We start from the raw sequence: 18,410 nt of genomic DNA, 5'->3' as shown, positions 1-18,410 counted from the left end.
GGTCGCCTCTGAGCTCACTGCGGTGGTCGCCTCTGAGCTCACTGCGGTGGTCGCCTCTGAGCTCACTGCGGTGGTCGCCTCTGAGCTCACTGCGGGGATCGCCTCTGAGGTCGCTTCAGAGCTCACTGCGGGGGTCGCCTCCGAGCTCACTGAGCTCACTGCAGTGGTTATGTCCACACTCACCCTGGGGGTACCATCCAGCTTCACCTTGGGGAGTTCTTCCCTGCCTGTCACAGAAGATGATGTGGGAGAAGTTTTCATTTTTGCCTTGAGGGGTGTTTCTACCTTCTCCAGGGCAGCCAGGTCTACTTTTGTCTGTGGAGGCATTTTCACTGCCGACTTGCAGTGCATGCTGGAAGTTTTCAACACTTCATTACTATGGCTCTGCAAGGGTGCAGGTACATATTGTAGTATAAACTTTTTGTTCAAGCCTGTAGTAAATGAGGACAGAAAATAAAATTTCATAAAGTTAAAAATCTGAAAAGATTAAGAACACTACAGACACAGTATAAGAAAAGGAGCAGGTAAAAGAGACTGTCAGGAAATCACAGGGATTACACACAGCACAGCGAGTATTCACTGAAAGGCATCACGGACACAGACACAACCAGGATGACGTTAGTACTGCAGCAGCAACACTGACAGCAGAGTTGCTGTGACAACAATGGCCTGGTACAGATGAAAATACGATGCTTCTGCAAAACTGATGCTTGCAATAAGCCTTTTCTACTTGAACCATACTGTATTTCAGATTGGTTTGCACGAAAACTGCAAGATCTTCAACACTTTCTAAAAGCAATTTGAACCTCTTCGCTGGGCTACAGGTGTTATCATTACAAGGGGTTATATAAGACACTCCATACTTGATTTGTTTCAGAACAGAATTAAGGAAGAGTTTCTCACCATACTAAAAACTGTACCAAGACACTCAGAAGGACAGGACCTCCAATGTCTCTTCCAGTTTTAACTACGCAAATTACTTCTGCCTAGGAAATGGACAAAACTGCTCATATGCCATGTTAAATAAGATGGAAGAAAATGGTAATTCCAAGAGTTGGAACCGGGTAACTTCATATATTGCTGGTAGGAATATAGATTAGTATATTCTCCTTAGGGTGCATTTTGGCAATATATATCATGAGCCACTTAAAAAGGTTTTTTTTTGTTCTAGTATTTCTACTTCTGTGTTTATCCTTAGCAAACGAAAGAAAAATACATAAAAGTGTCTATATGAGGTTGCTAACTACCATTGTTTATAATATTGAAACAGCTGAAAATATAATTCAAATACTCAACAAAAAAACTTGGACTACACTAAGGAAGTCATGAATATAACAAGCAATTTTTGGATATAGAAAATGGTATACATTAAATTTAACAAAGGTAGGTTATCTCAGTTTGTGAAAAAAATATAAACGCAAATCAAATTACTATTACCAGTGAGGACTGGGGTAGCAGGAACATTACATTTAAAACATTTTTCTGTGCTAAATATTTACTGTTTATATAACAAACATTTTTTAAAAGGTATCTGGTAGTGGCTTTCTTACAACTTAGTAAATGTATTCATTACCTTATCTTTAAGAATGGATGGCAAATTTTCACATGAGCTCATTAAATAATTAGAATAAATGATCAAAGATTGACTATATATGAATAACACTTTAACTTGTTATTTTAACCCATTTACGTATCTGCATGTATGTAAACAATCTCTTAATTAACATCAACAGTTTGTACTACAGAACATGTAGTACATGTAAGTATAATGACTAAGTTATTATTATGATTAGCTATAGAAATTTAAGGCAACATATTGAGTTTTTTGACGGTGGTGATCCATTAAACTAAAACAAAAGTGACAAAAAGTCTTCCAATAGATTGGTGGTGGGGAAGACTGGCAGAAAATAATCTGATATACATGTAACTGGGCATAAACAATGTTGGAAATCAGAAGCAAAAGCAGAAAGTCTGTACTAAAAGGAAGGCTATGATAGCATTTTTTTTTTAGTACTGGGGATCAAACTCAGGACCTCACACTTTCCAGTCAGGTACTGTGCCACTGAGCTATATCCCTGGCCCTATGATAACGTTTTGATTCATTTTGTTACTCATATGAATAATGACAGGGGAAAAAAGCAAAAAAGGCAGGACATATTTTGGAAAGGAAAAAGCAGAGGGGGAAAATAATGAGGACAATGCATTAGAGCTTCCCATTACTGGGAGTACCTTGCTACTGCTATCTACAGGTCCATCTAACCCTATAAGTAACATATGAATGAGAAAGGCCACGTAACCCTGAAGAAATGTGTGTGATTTCACTAACAATTTTTTTGTCTTTTTTTGAGACAGGGTCTCACTACGCAGTTCAGGCTGGCCTTGAGCTCACTTTGTAGCCCAGGCTGGTCTCGAACTCACAACAATCCTCCTGCCTCTGCCTCCCGAGTGCTGGGATATCAGGCATGTGCCACCACTCCTGGCTTACTAACAATTTTTATGCCCCTAATTAAAAAGCTGGAAAGTGGATTCAAAATTATGCTTCCATATTTTAGGAAAAAAGAAGAGTAGGAAACTTTCTTCTTTGATATTAATGAAGTTTTTCCACATTTTTAAAATCCATAGAGCCTTAAAATTTAACAACCATCATTGCCTTACTTTTCTCTCATTGCTGAGACAAAACACCTGACACCCAAAGTTAAAAGGGAAAAGTTTTATTTAGCTCACAGTTGGTAGAGGTTTCAGCCCATAATTGGCTGGCTCTAAGGCAGAGCAGCCTGGCAGAGGGGCACCGCAGATGAGAAACAGTCCATGGCAAGCAGAAGACAGCAAGAGCAAGCAAGCAAGGGAGACGACCACAGCTCTTTCTATCCCTCATACCTTATCCAGGCTACTTGGGGTGAGTAGCACTCACACCCTTAATCCTAGTGCCCTTGAGCTTAGCATTGCATCATGAATCAATCCCAGCATCACATACTGTAGATCCAGCCACCTCTGAACAAGCCCCACCTATGACTGCATAAGGCTTTTGCGGACTCTAGACACAAGGCATAATAACCACCAAAGATAGCTATCTTACCGTATAAATCACCCACCGCTCAGATTTCTCTACCATGCGAAAAGTCTGGAAACTAATGATTCAAATTATTTTGAATACTAAATGCAACAAATCAAGTGATAGAGCCCACTTCCGAAGTACAAACACTAATACTTTCAAGCACTGTACAATATGATCGGCACCTGGACTTTCTTTGCCTGGGATGGATAATGAAGCAGCACTCTTGCTTCTGGCCACCGACGCTTTTGTGGGGATGAGGAGACGACTGATTAAATTATTTTCTGGAGTATTATTATGAAAGTGATGAGCTACATGAGGAGAACAAATCAAATCAGAAAACATTCATTTTGAGGTCTCACATACGAATAAAGGCAAAGCGAGCATGAGCAATATGAACTGCTACAAAAATGGTAACATTCCCAGTAAAACAACATAATAGGATTGGATACTGCCATCTGAACAGATGTCAGGAAGATACTTATGAATGAAGCAGGCATGGTCACAGCATAATGTAAGGAAGAAACGTAGGTAAGGTACTTAACAGAACAATTCCCACACTATGGAGTCTCTATGGGGGAACTCACACATGAAGAAAAAAATCGCATGTGGAAAAACTTTTTCTGCAATTCTTACAAATATACACCACTGACAATCATTATGATAAGCCAGTCCACAGCCAAAAATTCACTGCCAAAAGTTCCCAGGCATTCACTGAATTCTTTCGTCAAAAGTGAAATTTGTTGTAAATATCTTGTTCCAATAAATCTTTATGTTCATAAAGATCCCTGTGACAACAGCATTTGTTCCAATAGCATTGAACCTGAATCAATTAAGTAGGCTCTTCTGTAAATAAATGATCAGTGTAAAACAAAAATCAACAAATGCAGATGAAAGGAACATGCTAGGGGGAAAGGTTTAAAAAACTAAATGAAGAAGTACTTTAGTAATAATTATATACTTTTGTATAATAATCAGCTGTGAAATCATGCACAAAAGATCTATGCAGGTAATGTTATGAAGCAACAGAGCAAAGCGCTGACATCCAAAATGTTGCCGGTAATTTATGCTTTCCGAACACAAACCAATACAATGTCGGAACAGAATCAAATCGTCCAGTACAAATCCTATCCATCTATAACAACATTTTGTAATTTAGTTTTTCAGCTTCATTACACACCCCTTGTCAACTGATGGCAGGAAGCGTATACTTCATTTAAAGACAGACTTTTCTGGCTTCTGCCAGATAAGCATGGCACCATTGCATACTTTTTTAGTTCAAGAAGGGATATGTTGGCTTCCAGTTTTGGGAATTACTTTTTAAAGCTTTTCAGATTAGCAGAAACATACCTCTTTCTAAATTACTTCGTAAGGATTTATGCTTAAACATAACTAATCACCTGGTTTATCTTCCGTATGTCCTGTGTCATTAGAGGAATGTATTTTGCTGTCTCTTCTGCTCAGAGATGAGCTTCTCTTATTTTCTGACTTGCCTAGAGATCAAGTATAAAGGAGAATTACTTGTCAAAAATTACTTAAATATATTATTTCATGAAGGAGTCATTAGTCTTTTCAAAATTTTAGAAAAATAAGCTCTACCCTTGTTTGTACGAATTTATTTAATTTCAAATATTGTGCAGAGAACTGGTTTACATTTTGTTACCTGAAATGAAAAAGTTACTTAGAAAATCGCAAGAATTAACAGGGAAAATGTCTGATATTATTTAACAACAACCAAGTTCCCAAATGAGGAATATAAAACCTTTAATGTAAAATGTTATCCATGATGTCTAATACTAAAATTTATACCTTAGTCATAACTAGTGTTTTTTTTATTTTTTAATTTTTTTTGCGGTAAATATTTAGTCTTTTTTTTTTTTTTTTCCTGGTACCGGGGATCCAAACTCACGACCTTGCACTTGCTAGGCAGGTGCTTATGCCACTGAGCTATATCCCCACTAGTGTTTTTTTAAGCCAAATTGAGTACTAACGTTTGGTACAGTTGTCACAACTTAAGCAACCCTTCTTAAGTGCAGACACCTGTCCATTTTACCTGAAATACTCCAGCAATGTCTGTTTAAAAGAGAAATTCTCTTTTGGGGACTTGTGAACTTAGTACATGTTGGCAGTATAGTGTGATTTCAAAAAAATGCTTAAAAAGGTAATGTGACTGTGCAGCGTGAATCACAGAAGTGTAAGTGATTCAAAGGTGGTTAAGTCTTGTACCCTTCATTAGCATACTGCAAGAAATGACAAAATAGTGTGAACAGTTATTATGAGGCGGCGCTGTACTAAAAAACAGAAGAAAAACAGAAGAAAGAAGAAAAACAGACTATATAAATCAACCAAAATTTAAAACAGGGTTATTTAAGATATTATATGTTAGATTACAAATTTCATTTCAGTTTGGGATGTTGATCTCTTTGGATTGAATAGGTTTCATTTCAATTTAAAGAGATTTTTCTGGAATCATTAATTACAGTATTCATCACTTCAGAGTGTGCACCATACTTTACCTTTAAGTGAATTACTTCAAAGCATCTTCCACATACACCTTGTATTAAAAACTAGTAAAGAAATTATTTAAACAGTTACTTGGAATTACTCCTTCAGTGCAATTTAGCTAATTATAACCTTCAAAGTCATCATCTGTCCCTTTTCATGCCTCATTAATATGACAAGTAGACATATTAATGAAAGCGTACTACTGTTTGCTCATTCAAATAATCTCTGGTGGTCCCTGAAAGGAATTAGGCAGTGAAACGGTTAACTGCTGTGGAACAACTAAGATGTATTAGAATGAAAGTATATAAACACGGCATTGCAATTAATGTTACCTAATATTTCTGGAGGATTTAGGTTGGTGGACAAGAAATTAATTTTACCATGGGACAAGCAAGGTACTAGAGACACACTTCCTCCATTAATCTATGAATGAACCTAGGCTATACACAAAAGAGCTTGGGAAAGCACAGTGAGGGTGGGCGTGCTAAGTGGATCAACTCAGACTATTACAAGAGAAAACATGATGAACTCAGACTGGCAACAAAATCCAAGACCTCTCAGGCTCATCGCTGCAACAGCAAGAGCCCTAAAAGTTCAAGCAATATAATGTAAGCTTGAACAAAAGAAAACCTTTTTGCCCCAGAAATCCTTTCCAACATGTTACAATTATAACATTGTTTTAGACAAAAGCAGAAATCTTTTCCACTAAATTAGCCACTGCTAACTTAATTAATTATACTTGTCCAACAGATACTGCCCAGAATCTTTTGAGTATTAGAATTTTATAGTCATCAACATTGCTCAAGAAAAAGGTCAAGGCAACTAGTAATATAAAAGAAATATTCTAAGATTCAAACTATTATTTGAAGTAGTATTGTTTTATCTTTGGTCCTGAGGTGGGGGTCTCAGTTAAGTTGCCGATGCTGGCTCTGACCCCGAGGCCTCAAGCGATCCCACTGCCTCAGCTTCCCGCGCAGCTGCAACTACAGGTGCATAGCACCACGCCAGCTATCTTCATATTTTTTAATGGCTCAGTTGTAGAGAATGATGTAGATTTCCTTGTGATTTTGTTGCCAAGATCATACCTATTTTTTCCTCCAGAAATAAAAAGGATTTTCCCCTCTAGCTTGATGGATATCGTTCCTTAAAACATTTTAATTACCAATAAGAAGCATCATGTGCTACAAGCCAGAAATAGCCATTGATACACACTCAGGTACATACTGCTTCAAAATGAGAAATACTAACAAAAGGCAAACAAGAAAAACTATAAAGGTTTTGAAGTATCACTGGTAGACAACTTCACTTTGTTTAGAACAACATTGCTATGAAGAGTTACAAAGTTACTATGTTACTATGAAGAGTTATACATATGTTATATGGAGTATATATGTATACTATAAAGAGTTATACATATGTTACTATGAAGAGTTACAAAGTAGAGCTTGGTAACAGAGCTATCATCAAGCATTTATTTGTTCTGAGGGAAAAAACAGACTTTTGAGTGAAAGATACAATTTAAATATTGTGATCTACCTATTAAATGATCAAAATAAAACCATAAAAAAGCATGTCAAACTAGAAATCAGTTTCTTGAGGTGTTAACTATAAAACACAGAAGATAATTATACCTGCCTGTCAATTTTATAAGTTTGTGATGGATAACAAATACAATATATGTAAAGCGGACCAACCTGTCCAGTGGTACATATATGCGATTGTTTTCCTTAAATAAAGTAATCATAATATTTAATGGAAATTGAATGACTACACCTTAGAAAACACAATTTTATTTATGTTAGCTAGATACGAGTTAACTTAAAAGCAAAACAAATCATTATGCCACTTAATGGCTGTCTTTTGGCCAAAGTAAGTTTCAGTTTGAGCTACCTGAGGCCAACAAGCTCATCTGATATGATTAATAAAAAATCATGGTGCTGGCTGTGGTGGTGCATGCCTGTAATCACAGTACTCTGGAGGCTGAGGCAAGAGGATTACCACAAGTTGGAAGCCAGCCTGGTCTACACAGTGAGTTCAAAGCCAGCCTGAACTACATAGCAAGACCCTGTCTCAAATAAATAAATAAATAAATAAACATGGTACAAGGATTTATATTGATGAAAATATAAAATAAGAGTCTCTCTCTACCATAAATTAATATGGCATGCTTTTAAAATAAATGTAATGGGGGCTGGGGATTTAGCTAAGTGGCACAGCCCCTGCCTGGTAAAGGTGCAAGGTCGTGAGTTCAATTCCCGGTACCGGAAAAAAAAACAAAAAAAGTAGTATTCCATAACTTAAATAAGCAGCACTGTAAAAATACATATAAATGATTCCCTTAAATTGAAATTCAGCAGAATACGTGAAATAACTACGTAGTCTTTGCAATAGAAATGTGAAAACCTGCAAATGACATAGGTATTGTTTAATGAAAGCAGATGAGTCCTGTTGAAGGTTTTCAGTGGGTACAAACTGTTTCTTGACTAAGACATGATACTTGATCATATTTCAAGCAAGTATCATTAGCAGAAACAAAATGAGTTTTTCATGATGTAGTTCTATGGAGCATACACGTACATTAATTAGGCACATGATGTTCACAGTCAGTCACTCTTTACAAACTAATAAATTTAGCTTATGTTTTATGAGATTGTGTAGAATTATGTCCACATGTAGAGAAATTTATAGTGAGTCAATGCCAACCAAGGCAGACATAATGTGTGTAATTATTCATTATTCTCAGGCTAATTATAAATTTAGGTAAGATTTGGGATATACTGAGTTCAAATCCATTATAAAATCTTACCTGTTCCTTCTGCACTGGTATATGACATACATTTAATTATATTTTTTTTCCCTCTTTTTGAAACAGGGTCTTGATATGCAGTTCAGGCTGGCCTTGAGCTCACTTTGTAGCCCAGGCTGGTGTTGGACTTGCAAAAATCCTCCTGCCTCTGCCTCCCGAGTGCTGGGATCACAGGCATGTGCCACCATGCCCGGCTAATTATAAATTTACTATGTATGTAAAGCATTTGCATTCAGGACATAAAGATTAAAACTTTGCTATAAGGGCAACCTTCTATCCACAGCCAATATTTAAACAGGAACACTGATGACCTTAAAAACTGACAACTATATTATTGATTACCATGATTGTTTTCAGAATTTGTCACAGGCAAGCCTTCCCATGACCATCTCTTTTGCCGTTGATCCATACGATTACTTCGTTCCAAAGTACGAGAAAGTGCAGCTTTGTGTCTTTCCTATGTAAAATAAATGTCAACACATGTTTATATGTTCATTAGATGGGTTAGTATAATCTTGATTTATGTTTCAAATAACAAATCATCAAATTTCTTCAACGGGTATAAGTTTTTTTTTCGTATCATTGGAAACATGTTTCAGATGTCAATCAATACCAATGGTTCCCCTGAATAACCTACTTTATTTTATGGATCTTGCAACAGGGAACTGACCACAGTTCCCTCTTTGCCTATACTAGGAAATTTACAATCAAATTTTTAGTCTGTTTCTAGTAACTGTACAAAGACCCAGTGGTATACACTCACGTATGCTAATACCTCATACTTTACTATTTCCCTGCCTCAACTTTCTCCCTCGCCTCATTCCCCAAACCACTGATTTTATCATCTAGTGTGGTATACAGAGATTATTAAAAATTACCTTAACATTTTTTGGTGGAATAATGGGGGGGAAATATCAAAACATGTATGTAAGTGAAATTTATGACAGAATAATTTATTCTACCAGTATCTGTAAAAAGTAAATTCTGGTGTTAACCAGTAAAGTTTCAGCAAAGATAACTAATGACATCTTCATCTTAACTGCAACTGAAGCTGATGAGAATAATGACAGAAGTTAAATGTCACACTGCAGCGGAACAACTGCACTTCTAGAAATGAGTTCCAGTGGGGCTGGAGGTGTAGCTCAATAGTACAGTGCTTGCCTATCATGTACAAAGACCTGCGGCCCAAGCTCAGAATCACAAGAAATGGGAAGGGACAGGATGGGGACAGGAGGGGACGGGAGGGGAAGGGAAAAAGAAAAAAGAAAAGAAAAAGCTGCTTCCATTAACTAGTTGCTCTGCGACTTCCTGAGGTGGTAGCTTAGTGGGACAGCATTTGTTTAACATGTGCAAGGCCCTGGCTTCAATCCACAGCACCAAAACAAATCAAACCAGCAAAAACTTTTCAGAAATGAATTCTTTGCTCAGATAGTTCTCATCCCTGTACTGTGATACACCATGGACTGTACTTGAGAAAACACAGCAACTTCAGGGCCGGACACTTTTTATTCTTCCCTAGCAATGGTTTCATTGCAACACTGTTCACAAAATGTCCCCACCATTTCTCTGAGGGCAAATATAGAACTACTAGCAAAATAAATCAAATTGATCTGATGACAATATTTGAAAATTATACTTTCTAACAGAAAGTGAGTTATTCTAAATTACTTAGAAACCCTGGAACTATATAAGAAGAGATGACCCTTGCCTCATTAAAACATTTCTGGTTTGTAAGAATTCTGTCCCACTGGTTTCAAATGCACTAACCCTCCGCACCCTTTCACATTCCTAATTGCACCTGCGGCACCCACGGCTCACATGCGTGTCCTGAGGCTGTGTCACGTACCCCCCTCTCCATACTCCCCTTCTTCCCTGCTCTCCGAACTCCTCTCTTTTTTCCACGCCTCGCCTGCTTGCTGTGTTCCAGGCCCCCTCGCCCACATCAGCTCTCAGGGATCCTCTTCTACCATTTCTCTGGCTTTCTGCTGCTTCTCTCCACATGTCCCCGGCGCCTTTTCCGTCTGCAGTACCATTTTATTACATCCTCTTCTCTTTCTTCTCGCTTGTGGCTTCCTCTTTTACTGAGATGGTTCTCCTTTTTCCTCTCAGTCCTTAGGGCTGTTTCTCTTCTCCCAGGAGACTCTCCCTCATTCTGTGCATAGTTTTCTACTTTATAGTTTTTGGTTCTCAAGCTGCCTTTATTTAGTTCATTCTCTCCTTTCCCATCCCACTCCCTCCCTTCTCCCCTCCTTTTCTCTCACTCTCTTCCTCCCTCTGTCTGTCTGTCTCTTCCTTCCTCTCTCCTCCTTTTGTCCACTCTCCTCCTCTGGCTTTCATCTTACCACTCAGAAGTAAAATAAGGAGATGTTAAACAGCAGACGACGGAAAGTGACAGAAATTCAGAATGAGACTTTACCAAGTACCGGAACATGAAGCACACAGAGAACAACCAACAATAAAAAAAGTTCAGAAAGACAGAGGGGAAGAGGTAGTGGACCACAGACAGGGAAGAAATGGCAGAAGAGCAGGCCTAGAAGAGGCAAGATCTCCAGACGGGGCACAGGACTCAGGGCGAGGCCTATGCGAGCAACTGTGTGGACCAGAAAGGTAGAAAAGTGAGCACCACAGAGAAAGACAGAGAAATGCCTTGGGGAAAAGTGGAACTGAAAAGAAAAGGAGAGAAAAAGAAGTACTAAAATTAGAGCAATAGAAAATAAGAAGGGGAAGCCAGGCATGATAGCACAAGCCTAAAATCCCAGCACTCTGGGGGGCTGAAGGAGAATCACATGGTCAAGCCCGGCCCGCGCATCCTACTGAGACCATGTCTGAAAACAAAACAAAGAAATTACAAAAAAAGGGCTGGGGGTGCAGCTCACTGCCAAGACCCTGGGTTCAAGTCCCAGCACTCCAAAAATCAATTCATCAATAAAATAATAAAATGAGAGAGAGAGAGACAGAGAGAGAGACAGAGATACATCCTGAGAGACTAGCAGGTAGGGTAACTGGAATGAGAGACAGAGCTGGCACCTGAGAACACACGCCTGAGGCAGAAGGGGCCAAGCGTACTCACAGGAAAGGAGTAGAATGCCCAACAAGAGAAACATTTAGTGTCAAGAGGAACAGTGCACGTGGTGAGGTAAGGGAGCCAGATGCCCGGCATAAAGAATAAAAGGCAAACGTACTGAACAGACACAGAAGGGAAAAGGAAAGGGTATAACAAAGCTACTGGTTCATACCAACAGCGTGCCAATGGCACCAAAAACACGGCGAGAGGAAAAGAGGGAGGCAGTGCCATGAAACAAGACGCAGAGTGCTGACTGTGAATCACAGGTGCAGAGGGGCCGGGAGGAAAGGGACCCTGAGCAACGGAGGGGCCGGCACAGGGCGGGAGGGAGCCATAGGACACACGAGAGAGAAGCAGAGGGCACGGAAGGAAGACAAAGTGCTGACTGGCATAAGGGGTTACAGTTAGAGGACCTGGGCGAAATCAGCTGGACGGGCAGGTCAAGGGGTGGGGTGGGGTGGGGGTGGCCGCCCTTAGTCTCTAGGCACTGGGGCAAGAGTGACTGCGCTTTACAGTAGAAACGCTCCCACAAACCCCAGACCACAGGTATCCCACCTGGGCCCTTATCAGGAAAGGACAAAAAGAGGCAGGACAGGGACTGCTTCCCTTTGCACAGGCCGGGAAAGGTGCAGAGGGGCGATGAGAAAACAGTATTTCACACCCAGAGAACAGTGTCTATCATCAGATGAACATGCGACAACATTACATACCCTTTCTTCCTCTAATTTTTGCTTCCTTTTCTCTTCGGCGGACACTCTTCGCCGCTCATCCTTCTCTTTTTGTTCCTTTAGCTTTCGCTGCTTTTCTTCCAAATTTTTTTCATACTGGAGCCTGGCCTTTCTTTCTTTTTCAAGGAGTTGCAGTTCTTTGTTGGCTGAAATATTCCAAATACATTTTCAAGGTGCAAGAGCCAAGAAAAGACTTTAAGTTTTCCACATTACATGCACTGAAGGAAAACGTTAATATACCTCTTTCTGCTTCTTAAAAGAACATAAGCTGCAACGGTAACTAACGATTTATTATAGAGGCGAACTATATTTCATGGGGTGTTCATTTCACTCTGGAGAACCTGGGGTCTCTTAAGCCAGATGACTCTCATCCGGTCCAAACTAAAATTCCAAATTAAAAAGAAATACTTTCTCTCATGTGATATTTTTGCTAGCTTGAGGTGAAGTCAAACTTCTCCAGATTAATATGCTATATTTAAAAATATAAACGAAAAAAATACCTGGCCAGAATCTATGCTTTGCCTCCACCTACTAGTAAGCTTCTTTCTAAGTCTGCACCTATCAGGCCATGGGTTTAGTTAGCCATATATCGTATTATAGAAATCACATTTTCTTATATTCAAATTTTCCCTCACTAAAACCTGGAGAGTATCTATGCAGCTGTAAAATATTCTCCCTAAGACAGTACTCTCTCTTTGGACATCCTCTCCATCAAAACAAACAGAACTTGAATAAAGTTGAGTACTACTTTTGTCAGTGGCTCCAGAAGATCAAAGAAGAAAGATTCGTAATTGAAAAGTACTTTCAAGTTGTAGAAAGCTTATTCTTTTTTTGGTTTTCTTTTTTTTTTTTTTTTTTGTCTTCTTAAGACAGGGTCTCACTATGCAGTTCAGGCTGGCCTTGAACTCACTTTGTAGCCCAGGCTAGTCTTGAACTCGCAATGATCCACCTGCCTCAGCCTCCCGAGTGCTGGGATTACAGGCGTGTGCCACCATGCCCGGCTGTTTTATTTTCTTGAGACAGGGTCTTGCTATGTAGTTCAGGCTGGCCTTGAGCTCACTATGTAGCCTAGCCTGACCTCAAGCTCATGGTGAGCCTTCTGCCTCAGCCTCCTGAATGCTGGGACAATAGGCATGTGCTACCATGCCCGACTGAAAGATCATTCTTTCAGGTTGTAATTTATTTAAAAAATCACATTTTAGAACCACAGCATTCAGTAAAAAGACAGCTTTTCTTTTTTTCATTTTAAGAATTATCTTTTATTGAATTCTTTTTTGATCTATTTTTACAAATGTTAAAATAACTGTACCTTAGTTTTCAGAAAATTAAAGGTAACAAACTAACTCTTCAAAAATAATTTAGTCAAAGACTGCTTCGTTTTGTTTTGTTTTGTTGAAACAGGGTCTCGCTATGTAGTTCAGGCTGGTTCTGAACTCACTATGTAGCCCAGGCTGACCTTGAACCCACAGCAATCCTCCTGCCTCAGTCTCCTGAGTACTGGGATTACAGGTATGAACCACCATGCCCAACTAGTCAAAGATTTTTCCTAGGCTTTTAAAAATCTGATTTATTCAATAGATTTAATCCAATATAATAAACATACATAATAGAAGTTATAATTTATCATATAAACATAGGAAAAGAAGTAAAAACAATTCAGAAATATTAAACTTTACACAAAATCCATTAATTTAAGAAAATTGAAAACATACCCTCTTCTTGTCTTTTTTTTTCTTCTCTCCGCTCTTTCGCTAGCTTTTGTTTTATATCATTTTTAAGCACAGACCCATCTATAACTAAAAAAAATACACAGAGATATTAACATATCAAATGGTAAAGATATGACATTCTGACATCTATCAAAGTATTAGAGAAACTGTACCAGGTTTAACTGTTGATCTGATACTTGGTGAATGAGTGCTCAAAGAACTAACTCCACTTTGACTTCTCCTTTCTTCAGCCATTGCCTGAGCCTCAGCAACTACAATACAGAGAGAAACAGAAAATGCATTAGATGTTAAGAATACAAACGGCTAATATGGGAATTGGCAAACCTCGGTCAACTATGTGTTTGATAATAAAAGGTCAGATCACTTCAGTAAAGTCAAGTCATGACTGCTTACTGTGGGTCAACAACACAGATGCGCTGAATATGCACAATGTTTGACCAAACTTTAATGAAGAATTGAAAGTGTTTACTGAGGATGCGCCAAGACACCTGTGGATATAAAGACAACCAGAGTTGGGAGCGGCAGTGACAGCACAAGCTTGTGGCTGAGTAGGAAGCCAATGATTAATAGCTTCCCCAAATGTCTCGAACAAAACAATACACCAAGTGTTAGAAAAACTGAGTTGGTGAAGAATTGGAAAAACTAAGTTTTGCCATACTTGGGAATTTAGAAAATAAGAGGTTAAGAATGTATGGCTCTAAAAAGCTGAGTGTGGTGGCACATGCGTGTAATCCCAGCACTCAGGAGGCTGAGGCAGGAGGATTGTTGTGAGTTCGAGAGGAGCCTGGGCTACAAAGTGAGCTCAAGGCCAGCCTGAACTGCATAGCGAGACCCTGTCTCAAAAAGACAAAAAAAAAAAAAAATTATGGTTCTAAATCGGAAAGCAGATTTTTAACAGTGAGTCCTCAGAGATTGAGCCCAAAATTAAGAAATGTATTTATAAAGTAATGGGATCAGGGCGTTCTACCCTGGTTGTACACTAGAGTCATCTAAGTCATTTGAAAAATGCCTGATCCTCTCCAATGGGTGTAGGGTCCAGGCATTTGCACTTGTGCATGTACACTGAACCCTGGGCCTCCAATATTCTAGGCACGAGCTCTATCACTGCGCTACATCCCTAGTCCTCCAAAGCTCTATTCTGATGAATAGTGAAGGTGCAGGGTGACCCCATGTCTACAAGAAGGAATCTTCAAGGACATGATGTCATTCTCTGTAGAAAAATGTCAAGCAAACAAATAAATACAAATTGCTCACATGTCTTGCATACACAGCAGGAAGGTGATTAGTAAGACTTCAGTAAGACTAGTAAGATTAGGAGAGCATAATTTGAGAGGAAGTGAGAAAAACTATAGGATATAAATGGGTATTTTTATAGGGGATCCCTGAACCTTTTAATCCTATGTATGGCTATATCTAAAGATGCCCCTAGGCATCTTGGGTATGGAATGTAACACAGAACACTCTTGTTTTATCCTTGTGTCAAACCACAGGAAATACATCCCTATGATTTATCAAGAAAAATATGACAGCTAAAGATGGGTAGTTAAAATAATTAAGGGAATAGAGGGACTGTCCTCACACTTACAAAATGAATGGACTTTGAGATTTTAGTTGCCAGTGGGGAAAGCTCTCTGGGAGCTACTTTATACTGTAATCTTGAAAATGACATCATAACTGCTGCCACAGGGATCATCATTTTAAGAGAAAGGAGGATTTTTTTTTTACAATCTCTGACCTAGCTAAATTTGAAGATAAGACTCCTCTCAGCTTCCTTATTAATTCAACTACTAGCAATTGTGTGGCCCACAATTATCTCCTGGATTTGAGATTCAGGCATTAATAAAAATTTCTAAATACAATCTATAAATTAAACCTTCCCACATACTCCCTCACTTACAACATTTTTACATGAGCACAGAAGAACGAGAAAGTGCCTTGCAGTACTGTTTTTGCACATTTAGTTCTCCTGCTTAGAAGCCTTAAGGCTAACAGTTTGTATATGACACAAATTAGTTGATTGTAAGGACAATTTCAAAATGTACAATTTTACCAGATTAAATACTTTATTAAACACAGATAACCTTAGAAGTAGTTGTGGTGGGAATAATGAACCAGGCTAATGTGGTAATATCAAGTCTGCTTTTTAGGCCATTGTATCCCAAATTCCTACTGGCAAGAAATATATTCATGAAATGGATAGGCTTTAAAAATTACTTAAAATGTACAGAAAATTGGAGAAAGCCTTCATGTTCAGACTTAAGCAAGGGAACTTTTCATTCAACTTCATTGAAGGATTTAATGTTGTTAGATGTATCAATGCAGACACATATAAAATTAGCATAACAGGCATAACAGCAAGGTGCAGGTCTATAGTTCTTATCCTAACTCTAAGCCCAAATTATGGAAAAAGTTACCTTTTTTTCCTGGAGAAAAGGAAAATGCATAGAAATTATTACTAAAACAATTGTGAATCTCAATATTTATGGTACTTCTCTAACAACAGCCTTGTCAAGTAATATATACCACTGCAACACTTACAAAGTTCATTTGTAGCACTTCAATTAATTCCTGCAATAATTCTATAAAGTAGAATTATCTTCCCAGAAGGCTAAAACTTCCAGAAGATCCCAATATCCAAACCAAGCTAGTATGTCTTGAAGATAAGAAAATTGGGGACAATTTTCTTTATTTAAAGCTGTCAACCACAGGATGGCCATTTGGAAGAATATTAAGCTCCCCATTACAGTGCACACTTAAGCCAGATGTGGTGGCACAAGCCTGTCATCCCCGCTCTTGGAAGGCTGAGGCAGGAGGATTGTTGCGAGTTCGAAACCAGCCTGGGCTACAAAGTGAGCTCAAGGCCAGTCTGAACTACATAGCGAGACTCTGTCTCAAAAAGACAAAACAAACAAACAAAAACAAACAAACAAAAAACCATAAAAAAAAATATAATGAACATTTAAGTTGTAGAAGCTACTCAAGATTTTCTAGCTGATACATCTGCCCCTGCAGTAACTTTTAAGGTTTCTTCCGCTCAAAAATTCTACAATAACCTGGCACTCAATCTCTGTCATTTTTCTGCATTTGCAGAAAAGTATTTTTTGAACATCTTACTCTAAATTGAAAAATAATGTGTGATTTAGTAAAGAAGGGAAAAGGTGATAAGCCAGTGGCAGAGTCTGTTAGGTTCATCTGGTTGAAATGTTCAAATAAACTTTATTTTGAAACAGTTCTGTATAAATGTGAAATATGTGTTTGTTAAAATATGTTCCTACCGCCTTAGCACAGTGCTAGACCCAGAAAACAGCTCAGTAAATGCAGAGGTACATACACACTTATGTAATATAGACTGTATACATTAATGGATACATTTGTAATTGAGTAAAGTAAGTGTATGTAGACTCTACTCTGACCTACTTAAGGTGTTTGTTCAGGACACCATTTTAACTCAGGCAGCCAGACTCCCAGCAGGAGCTGAAATTGACCTTCTAGCAAAACATTTCATTATCCCCTTTGACCCCTTTCAGGAAAACGCTGAGACTAAGACAGTAATTCTAATCAAGCTGGTGCTGTGAAAGTCGAACATCTGTTTTCAATTCCTAATACGAATGGGACAAGAAGGATGTAAACAAGGGTTCTGGGTTAAACCTTTTTTGGTATGGTTTTATTTTAATTTGTTTTTAAATGCTGTGTGTTCACGCAACTTCCCAGTAATTTTACACTACATGCTAACATTCCATATACAAAAACTTTAGGAGCTATCCAGACCACAGCTCCGTCAACATACTGGAAATCAATCAATGAAATCAATTACTTATCAGAGAAACTTAGGTGTCCACAAGCAATGCAATAATGCACTGCAGGCTCGCTCTCTAGGTGCATGAGAGAGAGGCAGTATTCTTTTTCCCTGGGCACGGTGAGAAGTTATTTGCTTCTGACACATTCTTTGGAGAGGTGATTCAAAGTGTTCTTTAGACGCACAAGGCCTCCCAATCTCAGTCTAAATCACTTTTTTAATTGCAAATGAAAAATTTCCCTAAGGATTTCAGTAAAAATCAACAAAATCATTTTATTCAGTAGCGGGAATTAGCCTGAAAGCAGGCTAAAAGCAACCTCCCCAAGAAATACTATGTCGCTCAGGTAGTGGAGCATTGCATTCCGCGCCCAAATGTGATTACATTAACGCTTTTTGGGGGGTGGGGAGTATTTCTGGGTGATGGGACCCTGTGGAGAAGAAAGCACTCCAAAGTGCTGTTCAGCTCAGCCGAGGGACTGCAAGATGTCCCACGGAAGGTGACATCTTGTCGAAGTCATGTGGTACAGCAGACAAATCAGGAGATGCAGAGTCAAGTTTTTTCTCCCTCCCGCAACTTTCAACCCCCTCCCCCAGCTCCTTCCTGCCTGGACCGCGACCCAGAGGCTGCGAAGCCGCGGGCCAGAGAGAGCGCAAACTTTCCGAGCCGGGCGGGACGCGCTGCGGCGGCCGCGCGGGGTCCGGGCGGGCACCCGCTGCTCCCGGCAGCCC

General features: G+C 39.0%; 1 protein-coding gene across 1 annotated transcript in view; it reads right to left on the bottom strand.

The window, feature by feature from the left end:
• Positions 1-18,410, bottom strand: part of Map7d3 (MAP7 domain containing 3) — a gene marked incomplete in the record, with an annotated part of 33,509 nt that overhangs the window by 14,565 nt on the left and 534 nt on the right. The window contains 7 exon segments of the mRNA XM_013504494.1: positions 78-431; positions 3,238-3,363; positions 4,453-4,545; positions 8,706-8,820; positions 12,138-12,301; positions 13,868-13,951; positions 14,038-14,136. Of these exon segments, the coding sequence (XP_013359948.1) occupies positions 78-431; positions 3,238-3,363; positions 4,453-4,545; positions 8,706-8,820; positions 12,138-12,301; positions 13,868-13,951; positions 14,038-14,136 (1,035 nt within the window).

The sequence above is a fragment of the Chinchilla lanigera genome, unplaced genomic scaffold, assembly GCF_000276665.1.
Source record: "Chinchilla lanigera isolate Chin_1 unplaced genomic scaffold, ChiLan1.0 scaffold00088, whole genome shotgun sequence".
NCBI lineage: Eukaryota > Metazoa > Chordata > Mammalia > Rodentia > Chinchillidae > Chinchilla > Chinchilla lanigera.
Note: the sequence above shows the minus strand (reverse complement) of the source record. Positions and strands in the feature narration are given on the sequence as shown.